At 41.9% G+C, this 16,856-nt stretch overlaps 1 protein-coding gene across 3 annotated transcripts in view; it reads left to right on the top strand.

Annotated features, from left to right (window-relative positions):
- Positions 1-16,856, top strand: part of smc4 (structural maintenance of chromosomes 4) — a 50,086-nt gene that overhangs the window by 22,358 nt on the left and 10,872 nt on the right. For all 3 annotated transcript variants that reach the window (XM_056283368.1, XM_056283367.1, XM_056283369.1), the window contains 3 exons: positions 6,009-6,135; positions 10,703-10,892; positions 14,906-15,050. In XM_056283368.1, the coding sequence (XP_056139343.1) occupies positions 6,009-6,135; positions 10,703-10,892; positions 14,906-15,050 (462 nt within the window). The remainder of the gene's footprint in view (positions 1-6,008; positions 6,136-10,702; positions 10,893-14,905; positions 15,051-16,856) is intronic.

The raw sequence follows: 16,856 nt of genomic DNA, 5'->3' as shown, positions 1-16,856 counted from the left end.
CGCCATATTTGTTGTTTGAGCTACTACGTTGGTCTCATGCGCTCAGCCGCTCTGCAAATCTTTCAGAGTATTTTTTCCAGTGTTGTTGCTTGTTAGTCCAGTTGCCTTTTCCTTGTTTAGTATTCATAGTTTTCACGTGACGTCACATTCATATTGGAACGCCTACCTGGCGGGCAAAACGCTTCCAAAACGGCAGCATTATTGACCCATCCAGAACGAAAATACATATAACTGTCTGTACTTTTGTAAGCTTTCATCCTGGCAGCAGTGTAAGGAGAGGGATTCTCCACAAGATATATGTAAACATCGCCAAATTGGCGCTCTGGCAGGGACTTCGCTGTTTTTAGAGACTGGAATACTGCTGCGGGTGCTGTTTATGGATCGCAAGTGCCCAAAACTTGTAGTTTGTTAGTATATCTTTGTTTTTCTTCTTTGTAAGATGATCCAAATAGCCGTTGCTTGGAACAGCTCGAAAATTGACAGGTCTGTGCTGTGTTTCCACTGTTGGCTACCATGCTGGAACTTTGTTTTGCCCGCCACTGTCACGTGACTGAAAACTATGGCTTGCCACTCTTCGGTTCATCTGCCTGCCTTGCTCGCCTGTGGTCCCTGAGCTTGGCACAGTCCAGCCCGGCTTTGCTATCCGCCTCTGCGCCATCGCCTCACCGCTGCCTGCCAGCCTCAATTAACCCCTTTTCCCTACTCGCCTTCGTCCCTTGTCTGTCTTTGCAACTGGGTTCAATGGTCTCGCCCTTAAGAGTCCCTTGAGAAAGAAAAATAAAATAACCGGTTGACACTGTAGTACTCGCAAGGATAAATGAATCGCACAGCGTTGGGCTCAAATCTAAGTTTTGTGGCAAAACCCATTTGTTTTTGTGATAAATTTTCAAACCGGTGGTCTTGAAAATGGCTACTGAAAACCTGTGTTTTCACTGGAAGTTTGGCTGGGACATTACAAATTTTCCGGTTAAACTGCGCCCATTTCTCTCAGATTTTATGAACCTTTTATAATAAATAAATGCTCACTGTTTCTCCTTTTGAGAATTTGTAGCTGAAAGCAAAACGTCTCTGCCATCGTTTTTAAAGTAGTGGAACTTATCTCTAGCAAAATTATAATACATAGCTGCACCTGGACATCCAGTGAAGGCATGTTCGGGATGGACGCATAGTTATTTGCTCTGACTCAATCGGTCTTAAAAATAACCCCCTAGTTAACTTGCAAACTTTGACAGGAGAGAAATGAGAGGGGGGAAATCATTGAGAAGTCTGAAGAATTTGATAAAGTGGGTAACTGCACAATTGATGTCAAAAAAAAGTGAAATGGAGCCCTCCGACGATGAAAATTGTGTCTTGCTAGCGAGGGCAGACAAGTTTTCCCGCCCTTACCTAGGGCGCCGGGGTGGGTGTATTGTTCTTCTGGTCTAAACATCCGTAGCCGGATGTAAACATGCAAGCCTATATCTGCGATATCTTCAACAACATTAAAAATGGACAGTAGAAAATCAAAAAAATGGTTCAGGGACACATTGTGCGGTGCGTGGCTGTACTACTACTACACGGAAATGCCTGAATGAGTGGTTGGATAGAGAGTGTGTTGCCCATCGACTGCCACAAAACGGCAATGTAGCCCTGCATTCCATTGTTTTCCTTCCACAGAAAACCAACAGCAGATTTCGAATCACGGATGTGGTTGAAGGCTTTGAATTTGAAGAAACCACCAAAAAACATCTTTGTTCGTTCCCGTCACTTCATTACCAAAAAGCCAACCAAAGAAAACCCTTTCCCTGAACTGTGGTAACTAGGTAGCTACTCGTTACACCGGAAAAGAAAAGCATAGGGTGGCCTGAATGCGGAAATGGGCTGGAAGTGCCGCGTAAACTTGTCCGTGAAATGTTGTCTATCTGCAACTTTAAAAAAGATATACACGTGGCTATTTCCGAGCTTAAAGGGGAGTTAAGGTAGGATTTGAAGGAAGAGTTGGCAACGCTAAAACAAGAGCATGACCAGCAGCTATTTGAAGTCGGGGAGACACTCCGAACTCAAGGCCAGACTATTACCGAAGTGGAGGAACGCATTTATAACGTGGAAGCAAGCTGCTTTGTAACCAAAGAGTTCTGACAGAACAACGCAGGCTACGGGAAAAAGTGATCGATCTGGAAAGCAGATCCAGAAGAAATAACATCCGGATGTACGGGATGCTCGAGGACGCCGAAGGTGACTCAATGATTCTTCTTCAAGACTTCCTTGTTAGCGAGGGTTGCCAGCACCATTAGGATGACATGCTTGCCAAACAAGTCTCCTCCAGTTCTCTCTGTCCTGAGCTGATCTTGTTGCCTCCGATATTTTCAGTCGTTCTTTTATGTCATCATGATACTGCCTATTTGGTCGGCCTCTTTTGCGCTTTGCTGGTGTAGTTCCCAAAATCGCTGTCTTCATTAATTTACTTCCACCTGGACGACAGGTATGCCCAAAGAATGATAGCTTTCTTTTCATTATATGTGCCATTAGCCCTCTTTTTGTTCCTAATTCATTAAGGATGCTCACATTTGTTCATTTCTCTGTCCAACTTATTCGAAGCATCCTATGATAAAGCCACATCTGTGCAGCCTCAATCCTGTTTACCGTCGCTTTCTTCACTGTCCAACTTTCAGCTCCATATGACAACACTGGCCAGATGAGTGCTTTAAGTAGACTGACTTTCATGTCTTTTCTTATTCCCCTATCTTTCCATATTGGTACCATCTCCATCATTCTTTTCTTTGCTAGGGTAATTCTGATTTTTATGTCATCTTTACAATCACCGTCATTTTTCTTAACTGAACCCAAGTATTTGAAGCTCTCTGGGTGTTCTACGTCTTGCCCATCTACTGAGATTGCAATATTTGATTTGCCCACTCAAAAACTTGCTGACTATGGAGCTCCCCTTATCTTATTAAATCATTGAATTTGCCAACCCTTACAGAAGATCAAAATAAAGCACTGATCTCACAGATAACAAAAGAAATTTACTCGGCTATAGCCAGATTGAAAGCTAATAAATCCCCAGGCACAGACGGATTCACTTTGGAGTGGTACAAGAAAATGAATGAGGCTCTGACACCTATTCTACTAAGAACATTCAACTGGGCTTTGACAAAAGGGGAAACTCCAGCTTTGTGGAAAGAAGCGATTATCTCAGTCATACCTAAGAGAAGGAAAGATAAATTAGATTGGGCTAACTACAGACCAATTAGTGTGCTAAACCTTGATTACAAATTGTTTACCTCAATCATCACCAAAAGACTTGAAAACATTTTACCCAAAATTATTAATATGGACCAAACAGGATTTGTTCTGACACGTCAGACTCACGATAACATTAGAAGAGCTTTACAAATTATTAGACATATAAACCAAAATAAAATACAGGCTATGCTGATAATTGTAGATGCTGAAAAGGCTTTTGATTCTGTTTGATGGAAATTCCTATTTAAGGTTATGGAGAAGTTTGGGTTTAACCAAGTAATTATTAAGACATTAGAAGCCCTTTATAGCAGGCCACCAGCCAAACTAAAAATCAATGGCGAAGCTTACTGATTCTTTTCTATTGGGGAGATCCACAAGACAATGGCGGCAGGGGAACAAAAACTGGCCTTATTTGTGGACGATATTCTTGTGTATCTCTCAAGTCCAACAGACTTGAGAGATACAGTGCTGGATGAATACGGGTCATACTCAGGCTATAAACTAAATTAGTAAAAAAAACCCAGGTCCTTAATTTTAACTATAACCCCGCCCCCCCCAGTATCTTCATTCTGGTTATCAAATGGTCTGAGATTTTAAAAAAAATGTGTAAAATAACTGGGAATTTTTTTGCCTATAGACTTATCCATATTAGAAGAAATTAATTACGGTCCTCTCACAAAGGAAATTATAACAGATGCTAATAGATGGAATTTAATTCCTTACCTAAACATCAGTTCACGTATAGATTCAGTAAAGATGAATATCTTACCAAGACTTTTATATTTATTCCATTCGGTACCTATTGAAAAACCAGAACAGTATTTCTTGGAGTGGGATAAAATTATCTCAAGAGTAAGATATAAAAACTCTACAATTATCAAAAGAGAGAGGGGGATTAGCCCTTCCATGCCTGAGGGGTTATTATAGAGCAGCTCAGATTCGGCCACTAGTGGGCAGGTGTAAACCCAGCTATGGATCAAGATAGAAAGACATAGAAAGCTCAGTGGGCCAGGGAGTACCAGTTAACATGTAAATTGGGGACCCCTCATTAAATGGTCATCTTTCAGACCCCAATAATCTTTGGATAACTAGTTCCCTAAAGATATGGACTGAAATAATTGAAAGGCAGGACTGAAATTTTCAAATGGTTTGCCTATGACCCGAACTTCATGCCTAGTAAATATGACACAAGGTTTAAAAGCTGGACTGGAAATGATGTTACCGTGTACTGTACACTCTTAAATCAAGGTACGGTTTTGAGCTTCCAGGACCTCAAGGACAGTTTTAACCTGCAAAATCATGATCACTTTAGGTACTTACAAATTAGAGATTTTTTTGGCAAGACATTTCCACAAGACGACGCCACAGTGTGAAAGGAAATCCTTGATATTTTTCAAAAGCCTATAAAGACGCTACTTACCAAAAAAATGTCTAAATTATATTTTGCCCTTCAAAATTTAAAAGGAGACCATACCCTGAATATTAAAGCAAGCTGGGAAGAAGAGTTTAATTTCACAGTAACTCTGGAAGAATGGGACAGGATCTACAGACGGCAGTGGTTAATGACAAGCTCTCCATCCTGGACAGAATTCGGCTGGAATAATGTGGCTTGATTCTTCTATACTCCAGCGCAGAAGACTAACTACTCAAATCGGACCGTTCGCTGGAGGTCCTGTGGAAGCACATTGGCAAACCACTTTCACATTTTCTGGAGTTGTCCCTCTGTGGCTCCATTTTGGAGAAAGGTCCACAGTGACCGAGAGGGAGTTTTTAAGATGAAGATCAATTTTAATTTTAAAACCATCTACCTTGGTGATCTGGAGGAGCCCCAAAGTGCAGAGTGATAAATACTTGTTAGGGGTGTTAGCGGCTTGCAAAAAGGCCTTGACCAGAAAATGGCAAAGGAAAGACACACCAACCATAAATGAGTGGATTGACTTAGTGTACAAGATATTCACAATGGAGAGAATTACATTTAAACCAAGAACTCAAATTGGCATCTTTGATGAGAACTGGTCAAAATGGCTTACCCATATGTCAACTGTAAGACCTGATTTTATATAGGCGTGAATATGTTTATACAGGTTTTTGGCAGGTTTGTGCAGATGTATGTATATGTGTGCATATATACATATCTGCACAAACTATGTATCTATATACATGTATATGTAGATTTGTTCATTTAAGAGATGGAGCCTCCCCTTGTTGTTTTTTCGTTCCCCCCACGATTTTGCTTTTTTTTGTGTGTTTTGTGTCCAATTGGCACTTGTATCTTTAAAATAAAACCTAATAAAAAGTAAATGACAAAAAAAGAAAAAAGGCTGCACCTGGCTGCTCCCCTCACTTGCATCGCCAAAGCGGGTGGACATAATGATATGTAAAACACCACCCTGTTCATTAACAGGATTGGTTACTTAGGTTTGTGACGTATAAAATCCTGCCTGACTGAACCTGTTTTTATTTTGGGCTGTCTTTGGTACACTGCTGCTGTTTCAAAGCAGAGATGCTCAGCCATGGCATTGACTGCTTATTTTGCTCCTGCTATGTCTTGTAACATTACCCTAATATCACATGGACATGTTAACAAGTTGGAGGGGGTCTTTAAAGTATGTAACATTTGGAGATAAGCTGAAATTGTGTGGCGCATTCCCCTTTTGATAAATTGCTTCTCTTGTGAGAAATCACCCCAGTCATGCATATGATTTGATGGGACTACATCATCTCCTAATGTGTCTGTGTGGCTGACTGATTTTCCCCTCTGTCCTCTTCTTTGGTGCCTGTAGAGTCTAGAGGAGCAGGAGGCCCACCTGAGACCTCAGATCAAGGAGCTAGAGGCTAATGTTCTGGCTGCTGCCCCAGACAAGGCCAAACAGAAAAAGATGGAGAAGAGCTTGGATGCCTTTAAAAAAGGTAGGGTCCTGTGAACACCTTGTACACCTCTGGAACACTCCTAGAAACCATACAACGTTAACTAATACATATAACACAATTTAAACATCACAAATAAGCTTGTAAGAGTGTTGGTAAATAATTGTTCACAGTGAGGAAGATCACTATTTGCTTGCTGTCAGTAAAATCTAATATATATATTTATTGGTTGTTTTTGTGCGTGTGTTATGGGAATATTGAATTTGGTCGTGTGTGTATCTGTCCACAGATAATCTCGCATACTACTGGACCTATCAGTCTTAATATTTTTTGTGCATAGTTATGACTATGATCAAGAACTTCTAGTGGTTGCGGTGATTAAAATCTTTTGTTCTCGCTACCGCTGCTCCCTCTCTTCAATCATTCTCTAGCTCACTCAACACTCAACCAACGCTACTCTGTTGCTGCCCGATGTGAGTCGCGTGTGGTTGACTTAGATCGTGCAGCAACAGTATCAAAACCATCAAAACATTATGTATTCGAGTTATGAGTCTTGAAAGTAAACAAGTAGTCGATCGTATTTTGCAAGTCAGCAAATCATTCACTGCGGATCTCCGTACAGGAGAACTGAAGGAATACTGGATGAGCCCAAATGATAACCCCTGTCTTTATTTTCATAGTATAATAAAGTCTTGTAATGGCAGGAATAACACTGTTTTTTTGTGCATGTATCTGTCCGCTGCCCATCTCGCATACTACTGGGCCTATCAGCATAATAATTTTTGTGCATAGTTATGACTGTATGATCAAGGATCTCTCATGGTTGCGGTGATTCAAAACCTGTTTTATACCGCAATTGAGCGCTAACACCTCAGCTGGTTTTTCACCTAAGTTCGAGCACCGGAGAAGGGGAGGTACGCAGGCAGTGCCTCCATATTTTCCCTTCTCTCGGTAGGCGAAGAAAGGTTTGTCACCAAGTCCAAGCACCAGAGAAAGGGAGATATACACCTGGCGGAGTTCTGCACTCTGCTGAGTGCACTCTTCTAGTGTTATACGTAGGTTTTTTTTAATTATACTTGTGTGTTGAAATGGTAAATAACAAAGGAGTGATGTTGAGTACAATAAAATATCTAACGGTGGGGCGTCTGGATGGCGTAGCAGTCTATTCCCTTGCCTACCAACATGGGGATCACCGGTTCAAATCTGCGTGTTACCTCCGGCTTGGTCGGGCGTCCCTACAGACACAATTGGCTGTGTCTGCGAGTGGGAAGCTGGATGTGGGTACGTGTCCTGGTCGCTGCACTAGCGCCTCCTCTTGTCGGTCGGGCGCCTATTTAGCGGGGAGGGGGAACTGGGAGGGAATAGTGTGAGCCTCCCATGTGCTACGTCCCCTTGGTGAAACTCCTCACTGTCAGGTGTAAAGAAGCGGCTGGCGACTCACATGTATCGGAGGAGACATGGTAGTCTGCAGCCCTCCCTGGATCGGCAGAGGGGGTGGAGCAGCGACCAGGACGGCTCGGAAGAGTGGGGTAATTGGCTGGCTACAATTGGGAAGAAAAGGAGGGAAATTATTTATTTATATATATATAACAGTAAAATTATTTTATAATCTGTCTCAATGTTATTACTTTCAACCATAACCTCCTTTTTTTATTTATTTTTTATTTTTTGTTGGCTGGATTAATTCTTGAACATATGTACCAGTACATACCTTTTTTGCTGGAATGCAAATTTAACTAATACTTTTAATGGATAGCTAACTAGAGGCATGGGGGGGTTGACTATAGATTAGTGTATGGTAATTTGTTTATTTTTGCGTTGCCTTATTTGTGCCATCTTTTTCAAATTCAGATTCAAAATGTTTTTATTTCGAACATGCAAAATAAAAGAAAAAATTACCAAGCATAAATGAAGGAAGAAAAAAAAAACCAGACGAATTCTCAATAGAGAATCCAACAAAAATTATATGTTCGAAAAGGAGCAGGAGGAAGTTACTACTTATAATTTTCTTTTTTTACCTCTTTTTGAATTGATTTAAACTTGTGCTTTCCTTGATTTCTTCATCTAGACCATTCCACAAACTTACCCCTTAATTTCAAATACATATACTTTTGTGAGTGGTACGAACAGTGTTTCTTAAAATTAAATTTTCCTCTTAAATTGTACCCCCCCCCCAAAAAAAAACTGAGAACAATTGTATGTTGCCAAGAAGTAGATTATGTCTTGCTTTGTACAACATTTGTGCAGTCTTGAATTCTACCAGGTCCATGAACTTCATAGCTTGTGAATTTTTTTCTTTATTTATGTATTTCTGATTTTTCCCTTTTTTCTCCCAATTTAGTGGCCAATCGATCCCTATTTTAATTCAAACACCCACGCTCGTACTGCATGTGTTCACCAACTGCATCTCTCCGGCTGGCAGTCTCGAAGGAGACCGCCTCCCCACTTTCGTGACAAGGCGACTCCAGGCCGAACCACTGTTTTTTCCGACACATACAGAGACGCATTCACGTGACGAACACAAGCCGACTCCGCCCCCCTCCCGAAGACAGCGTTGCCAATGATTGCTGCTTCATCAAGTCCGGCCATAGTCGGATGTGACAAGACCGGGGCGCGAACCCCGGTCCCCAGTGGGCCACTGCATCGACACAAAGCCGATGCTTAGACCGCTACACCACCGCGGACCCAAAGCCTATGAATTTAAAAACAAGTTGTTAGTGTGTTCCCTATATCCTAAATTGTTTACTGCAGTGGCGGCTGGCCAGTACAGGGCGCTGGGGCGCCGCCCCCTTCAAATATCAAGAGATGAAAATCTACTTAAAACATGTTAAATATAATTTAGTTGCGTACTGCAAATAATTATGAATAAAAGTGTTTTTCAGTCTGTGAGCACCTGTCAGCAGCCATTAGATATTGGTTCCAAATGGTATTTGGTTGATTTCTGTCTGAATACCTATACTTCCTGGGTGAGGGGCGCCGGCCAAACCATACCTTATGTAAGCCCTCAAACTTGTGGCGAGCAGGTGACCTGAGGGTCCTGCCTGATTGGTTTCTTCAGATTTTCAAGGGAGCGCAGTTCTGTGCGCCCCAGACACTCCCACTTTTATTGGTAGCGAACTGCTATTGTTTTAATGTTTTTGATCTAATGTGATTGGACAGTTCTCGTGCCTGTCAATCATGTTCACACCCACCATGACGCCTTGTCTCGACTGTCAATCATCCACCGTCTACGAACCCTGATAAAATCTATAGGCTACATTGTCCTTCTTAATAACTCTGTGACTGTGTGGACATTAAAGCAGCTGTCAGGTGTGCTATGCAAAGGTAAATTGCGCCCCCCAAACTTTTTTAAAGCATCCGGCCACCACTGATCCTCATTGCTCTTTTTTGTAGTACACATAAGGATTGGAGGTTGCTTTTGTAGGTGTTTCCCCATACTGCCACACCGTAATTAAAATATGGCAATACCAGTGAACAATACAGCATGTACAATGCTTTGTGATCCAGAATGTGCCTTGTCTTTCCCAGAACTCCAATGCCCCAATCCCAACTCCAATCCCAAGTTTTACATGCATTTCAAATATCCATCCTGGTCATCACACCAATCCAATTTTGATGAAACTTTGAGAAATTATGCATGACACAACTTTGCTTTGCTTTTCAAAATTTACACCGATTGGGTCCAGGGCCGCACATTTACGAGTCAGAATTACACTAGCAATATTTTTGAATGACAAGATAGTCAGTGCTCATGTCCAGTTGTTGTTCTTCTACAAATTTTCAACACAACCATTAAGGTACACCTTATTTAACATTATTCAGTTCTTTGAAAACAATACATAAACTAATGAACAGGAAGAAGGATCAATAACGCATCAGTTTAGATATGTGACTGCAAGGTGAGCCACAATGACGCTTCAGAGAACCACTTTACTGCTGCCCTATTCAGGATTTATACCCGACCCTGTGTACCCATGCAACAACTCTAATGCACCGTTCTGTATCATCACATCGGTTACTTTAACCTTTCCATGGAAAACTGGAATCACAAAGTCTTCCCGCAAAGATTGAGTAAGGGGTGGTGCCGAGCCAAGGGTGTTTTCCTTACATTACTTGGACATGTAACCCTTTCAATGTCCCCCCCCCCCGTCTTCCCACTCGGACCTTCACCATTAGGGCCTTAACCCTGTCACAGCCCAGCCAATTCCCCCAGAAATCAAACCCATCATCTCCAACTGCATTGTGTTTGTTGATTTAGTTTTCATATATGTAGCAACTATGATTAGACTTTGTATAAAACAAGTAGTAGTCTAACTGACTTACAATGCTAATGACCATCTTAGTGGTTCCACCACATTGATTGTTGCTCTCTTGATAGATTCGAACTCTGTTATGGTTTATCAGCTTTGGTGGTTGATCAGCGTGCACCCACAGACACAGCCAATTGTGTCTGTAGGGACGCCCGACCAAGCCGGAGGTAACATGGCGATTCGAACTGGCGATCCCCGTGTTGGTAGGCAACGGAATAGACCGCCACGCCATCCTGACACCCCTACCCTCCATTTTATGACCTCTTGTCCCTCCCCCCCTCCTTCCTCTTCTCTCTTAGACTACGAGGCAGCATCCGGTAAGGCTGGGAAGGTGGAGGCAGAGGTGAAAAGGCTTCACAACCTGATCGTGGATATCAACAGCCACAAGCTGAAGGCCCAGCAGGACAAGCTAGACAAAGTCAACAAAGAGCTGGATGACTGCTCCTCAGCCATCACCAAGGCCCAGGTGGCCATTAAGACTGCCAGACGGTGAGGGGAATATATATGAACGAGCTGGCTATTATAATTGCATTTGTGCATGTGCTTACCCACTTACACCCATATACTTTTGCGAGATGTGATCAAGAGCTTAGACCTATTTGATTTTCTGAACTCCTAAGCGGGCAGTTTCACTCCGACTGGGCTCATAATTTTTCTGTTGTTGAGAAGGCAAGGTCATGACTGACGTTGTGGGCTTGGTGTGAGCCTTATTGTAATATACACATAGTGTAAAGTAGAATTAGTAGGTTTGCGGTAAAGATTAAGGTCATGTGTAATCCATGTTTTAAAAACCAATGTAAGTGAAGGGTCTGAACAAAATCTACAAACGGCAACAAAAGTGGAATACAGAAACAACCCTTTTTCAAAGCCGTAAAACAAAGTACAATTTTACATTGATTAAAAAAAAAAGTAATTACCAACCAAATCTGGTCTATTGGACTTGAGGCTCAGAGAGTAAAATTAGATTTTGATATGAGTCTACCAAAGGTAGAGTTTATTCCAGTCTGGGGACAGTAACAGCAAACGGAAGGGCACCTCTGAGTTTCAGCCTAGACTAAGGGGGAAAACTGAAGCCAGAGTCAGGATCTAAGGGACCTAGAAGTAGTGTGTGTGGGGGGGGGCAGGTTTGCAATATAGAAAGGAGGCAGACCAACCATTGATGGATTAAACAATAAAGAGGGCTTTGAAATTAGCTCTAACAAATACCAAGTGCAAAGAGGCATGAACAGGGCAATTGCGGTCTCTTTCCAAGGAGCCTTTTAGGAGCCTCACTGCAGCAGGGACACAGGTGACAGGCAAATCCCAATGTACAGGAAATTGCAGGGATCTGACCACGAAGAGATAAGGGCACTGATAAATGTGTGAAAGAAACTACATTTGAAAACTGCATTAACCTGCTTGTCAAACCTAAACACCTAATCAAAATTTATTCCACATTTCTTGGTGTAGGGCTTGACAGAGTTTGAGAGTTGGCGTAAAGGTAGAGAGCAGTGGTTCTTTACTCTCTAATGAAGTCCCTGGTTGTGTAATGGGCCTAATTCCCCACCAACAGCTATGTTTATTTATGTGAGTTTTAATAGGAGAAGATGAATGGAAATCCCCAATTTAAAAAAAGAACGTAAATATTCCAAAACATTACACCTGCTTGAAATAGAAAGATTGTGTTGTTGAGCTAATGTAATGAAGAGTAATTCGTATTCCGTTGCCTGCCAACACGGGGCTCTCCAGTTCGAATCCCCATGTTACCTTAGCGTGGTCGGGCATCCCTACAGACACAATTGGCTGTGTCTGCGGGTGGGAAGCCGGATGTGGGTATGTGTCCTGGTCGCTGCACTAGCGCCTCCTCTGGTTGGTCAGGGCACCTGTTTGGGGGGGGGGACTGGGGGGAATAGCGTGATCTTCCCACACGCTACCTCCCTCTGGCAAAACTCCCTCACTGTCAGGTGAAAAGAAGCGGCTGGCGACTCCACATGTATCGGAGGAGGCATGTGGTAGTCAGCAGCCCTCCCCGGATCAGCAGAGGGGGTGGAGCAGCGACCGGGACGGTTCGGAAGAGTGAGGTAATTGGCCAAATACAATTGGGGAGGAAAGGGGGGGAGTAATTCTGTTGCAAATCACTCCTGACACTCTTCTCCACCCTGCCTGCACTCTCTTCTTCACCTCTCTACTGCACTCCCCCTTACTTTGGACAGTTGACCCCAAGTATTTAAACTCGTATACCTTCATCACCTCCACTCCTTGCATCCTGACCATTCCACTGTCCTCCCTCTCATTCACACATAGGTATTCCGTCTTGCTCCTGCTGACTTTCATTCCTCTTCTCTCCAGTGCATACCTCCACTTCTCCAGGCTCTCCTCAACCTGCACCCTACTCTCGCTACAGATCACAATGTCATCCGCGAATTTTTCTGGACTTAAAACAATATTCTTAAAAATTTTTATTACATTTACTTGGAAACATGGCTTATGATGGGAGCTATCTACTTCATAACCGTAGTGACAAAACAACTCTTGTCAACCACCCCATTCCTCTTAAAATATCTAGGCCAGGTTTCTTAACTGAGACTCACCTTTACACATGTCAAACTTTGTGTGTTGCCTGCCTTCAATCTCTCACATTAAGCACCAGTATGGATGACTGCACTATGCTTTGTGCAGCGCATTTGAGATTCAGTACGCCCTGAAAAATTGCAAAGTTGAAAGGCATACACTAACAAGTCCATTTTACAATTCATGTAAGATGGTAGTAGTTCACTGACAAGCAGTCAGGTGCACTTCATCAATGGTTAGCTTTGCAAGGGCCAGCCTCTTGTTAATTAATTCAAACAAAAACATCCCCGTGGTTTGTGATTGTAATTGGCTCTGCAACACAAGCATACATCAACAAAGTCTGTCCCGAGAGCCTCAACTCATATTTGCTAAACTCGAGGCTAGCAAAGTTTTTGAGTCAAATTTATGTGGCATTTCAAGTCTCAATTAGGGTGTAAGAGGTTTTAAATGTTGTGATTTCTTGATTAAACGTATTTGGCTTGAGAAATTCATTCAAACCTTTATTTAAACTCAAAGAATCATTGAGGTTGCCCTCATTTGCAATGAGTTACACACAAGTTAAAAAAATGGTGCAAACAGATTAGATTTTTTTTTTTTTTAAAAAGAAGGGGGGAAAAAGGAAATCAGTTAACAGTTGCACATTGAAACAGGGAGGTTTGTGATTATGATTTTAAATTGACCATAGGTTAGTTGAGTATTGATTTTTTAGTAAGTGTGGAAGATCATCCCAAGAATTTTGGGCACTAAAATAAAAGGCTGACTTTCCAAATTCAGACTGTGCTCGGGAGACCTTAAGCTTAAGCCAGTCATTTGAGCAAGTTAGATAGAGTCCAAAGTTCCACTCCAGCATAATTATGACCTCAGTTGGTAGCTTTCCAGCAAGAGCTTTATAAATAAACAAATACCAACGTATATTATGCCTCTCTGCTAGAGAGGACCAACAGACCTTATCATACAGAATGCAATAGTGAGTACTATAGCTATCACCAGTAATAAATCTGACAATAGAATGATAGGCTGTGTCTAGGGGTTTGAGTGAAAGGAGCAGCATTTCTATAACTTATACCGCCATAATCCAAAACTGATAGGAAAACCGCTTCAACAATCCTTTTTCTACTAATAGGGAAGCTGGTTCTTTTTCTGTAAAAGAAGCCAATTTTCTGATGCAGTTTGCTGGCAAGGCTGTATGGTATTTAAATGTAAATTACTCATCAAGCCAGATGCCAATATATTTATATGCAGTAACTCTCAATATTAGATCCATTCACAGTGGATATATGCATGCTATTATAGATTTTTTATTTTTTTTATGCCATTTTCTACCTTTATTGGATAGTTATAGTCGAGAGAGAGACAGGAAAGGCAGGGGGGGGGGAGAGAGGATGACATGCAGCAAAGGGCCTGGGCCAAATTCTGGCTCTAGTAAATAGCATGAATTTTGTTTTATTTGCATTTAGTACTAGTTTAAGATTAATAAGAGCATCCTGTAGGCATTAAAGAAATTTGCAGGTTCTCGATGACTAGTTGTACGGAATCAGTAAAACAATACACAATAGTGTTATCAGCATAAAGATGGACTTGAAAGCCACTCAATCAAGAGACAATATCATTGATATAACTGGTGAAGAAGACGGGGCCCAAAATTGAACCTTGCGGAACACCTTTTGTTACCAGTAAGAACTAAGACTGGACACTCCCCGACTTCACACACTGACGTCTCACAAACAAATACTTCTGAAACCAGTCACAAGCCTTTCCATCAAAGCTAATACTGGATAACCTGTGTAATCAACCCCATCACACAAATATGCTGCTTTCTGACTGGTGGTTAAAAGTTTTTTTTTACCCACATTGATTTTAATTGGAGAAATTTGAGATAGAGATTTATTTGTCTCCATTTCCCCCAGACCTATTCATTAATTCCCTCTCATGTGTCCATCCGTACCCCTCAGAAACCTGAAGAAGTGTGAGGACTGTGTTAGCCGTGTGCAGGGGGAGCTGGAGGAGAATGAGAAGTCGATGACTGAAATGATGGCGCAGCTGAAGAAGCTGGAGGACAAGGCTGGAGAGATCATGAAGGCCTGTCAGGAGGCTGAGGTCTGTATCTTTTACCAGGATTTTTATTTCAATTTATTGATGTTTCTGACCCATGTTATTGAACTACAGGCCATGTTTTTTTTTGGGGGGGGGGGGTCCCTCAGTTTTTCTCCCCAGTTGGCCAATTACCCCACTCTTCTGAGCCATCTCGATTGCTGCTTCACCTCCTCTGCCAATCCAGGGAGGGCTGCAGACTACCACATGCCTCCTCCTATACATGTGGAGTCTCCAGCCGCTTCTTTTCACCTGACAGTGAAGAGTTTCGCTACGCTATGGGGATTCGAATCGGCAATCCCAATGTTGGTAGGCAATGGAATAGACCAATGCGCTACCCAGACGCCCTTGCAGGCCATCATTTTAAGAGAGATTCAAGTGCTCCTGTGCTTTTTACGTGGTATGAAGTTTTGTCTTAAGATTTGGTCCTGGTGCCCATTCAAGAATCTGTACATTTTTTTTATTTAATCAGTCAAAATGTATTTGTATTTCATATTTTATACATTAAAGTGCAGTGCAACATGCTTTATGCTATGAAAGAGTTTATTAATTGTACAACCATTTTTTCCAATGAGGAGAGAGAGGGAGCCTTATTCTATAAAATTTCTATAGCTTTGGCATTGGCTTCCAAGCTGTGAGGAGACTAAACGAATCCACTAGCCCTGAAAATGGGTGTCGCTGGAGCGTTGGGCCCATACCCAGCCGATGCGGCAGCAGGAGTCTTGAGGGCTAGGCCGCGATGAGTTTTTTTTATTATTATTATTTTATAGAAAAAACATTCAAAATACAACATGCATATATTAAACCAACAGGGAAATAAAATATTTCACAAACCCATCGAACTCTATTGAGTCAAAGAGGATAAGAATTCAAAATTAAAACAGGTAGACAAAACAGAAAATGGTGAGGTAACCTGTAGGCTTTGGCATGACTTCCAGCCTACATACCCCCCCCACCAAATCAAAGAAATCAAACAAAAAATACACATATACCACACACACTACACTATTTAACCAAAATCCAACATTACCTTCCCTCCTTCCCCAATCACAATAAAAGTGCTCCCCTCTACAAACCCGCTAATAAACTTCTTCTCTAACATAACTATAAAACATATTAACATCTCTTTCCATTATACTCGTAAAAATATTTCACACCTCAGCTTTCCTCTTTACGTAATGGGCTGTATCCCTCCTTAGCTTGACAGCAAACCTTGCATGGCTTAAAACATAATTTAATAAATTAACCTTGCACCCGTTCACTTTGCCAGTCACCCCCAACAACCACAATTCTCTCCATTCCATTCTGTGAACAAACCACCTCCCCTACTTCTACTTATTCATTCTTTCATTTTCAACATGTATCCCTCCTGCTCACAACATTCAACAAACTCGTGCATAAATGTTTCCATTCCCACACCACACACATCACATTCTTTCTTCACATTCACATCAAACTTACTAATTATTAAATGATTGAATACCCCATTGTGTCTTAATAAGAAGTCAAAATTCTCACATTCCATTCTGTTCCACTTCACTCTGGGATTCCTCCATATCCTCCCCACAACCATCTCATTCATAACCCTCTCCCACACTTTCTCCACAGCCGGTCTTCTCACTTCTTCCCCTCTTAAACATCTATACATTACTCTCGTTTTCAGACTCGCTCTCCGCTCTCCTTCTACATACATTACATACATACATTCTATCTCTGCTTCCTCGTCCAACACAGCCTCTCTCAATCATACTGACCCATTCTCTCGGCATCCCCCCCTTGACCTTTCCAAATATCCTCTCCGCCGTTCCCAAT

This window comes from Lampris incognitus, chromosome 7 (genome assembly GCF_029633865.1).
Source record: "Lampris incognitus isolate fLamInc1 chromosome 7, fLamInc1.hap2, whole genome shotgun sequence".
Lineage (NCBI taxonomy): Eukaryota > Metazoa > Chordata > Actinopteri > Lampriformes > Lampridae > Lampris > Lampris incognitus.
The sequence above is the reverse complement of the archived record's forward strand: the minus strand, read 5'-3'. Positions and strand labels throughout refer to the sequence as shown.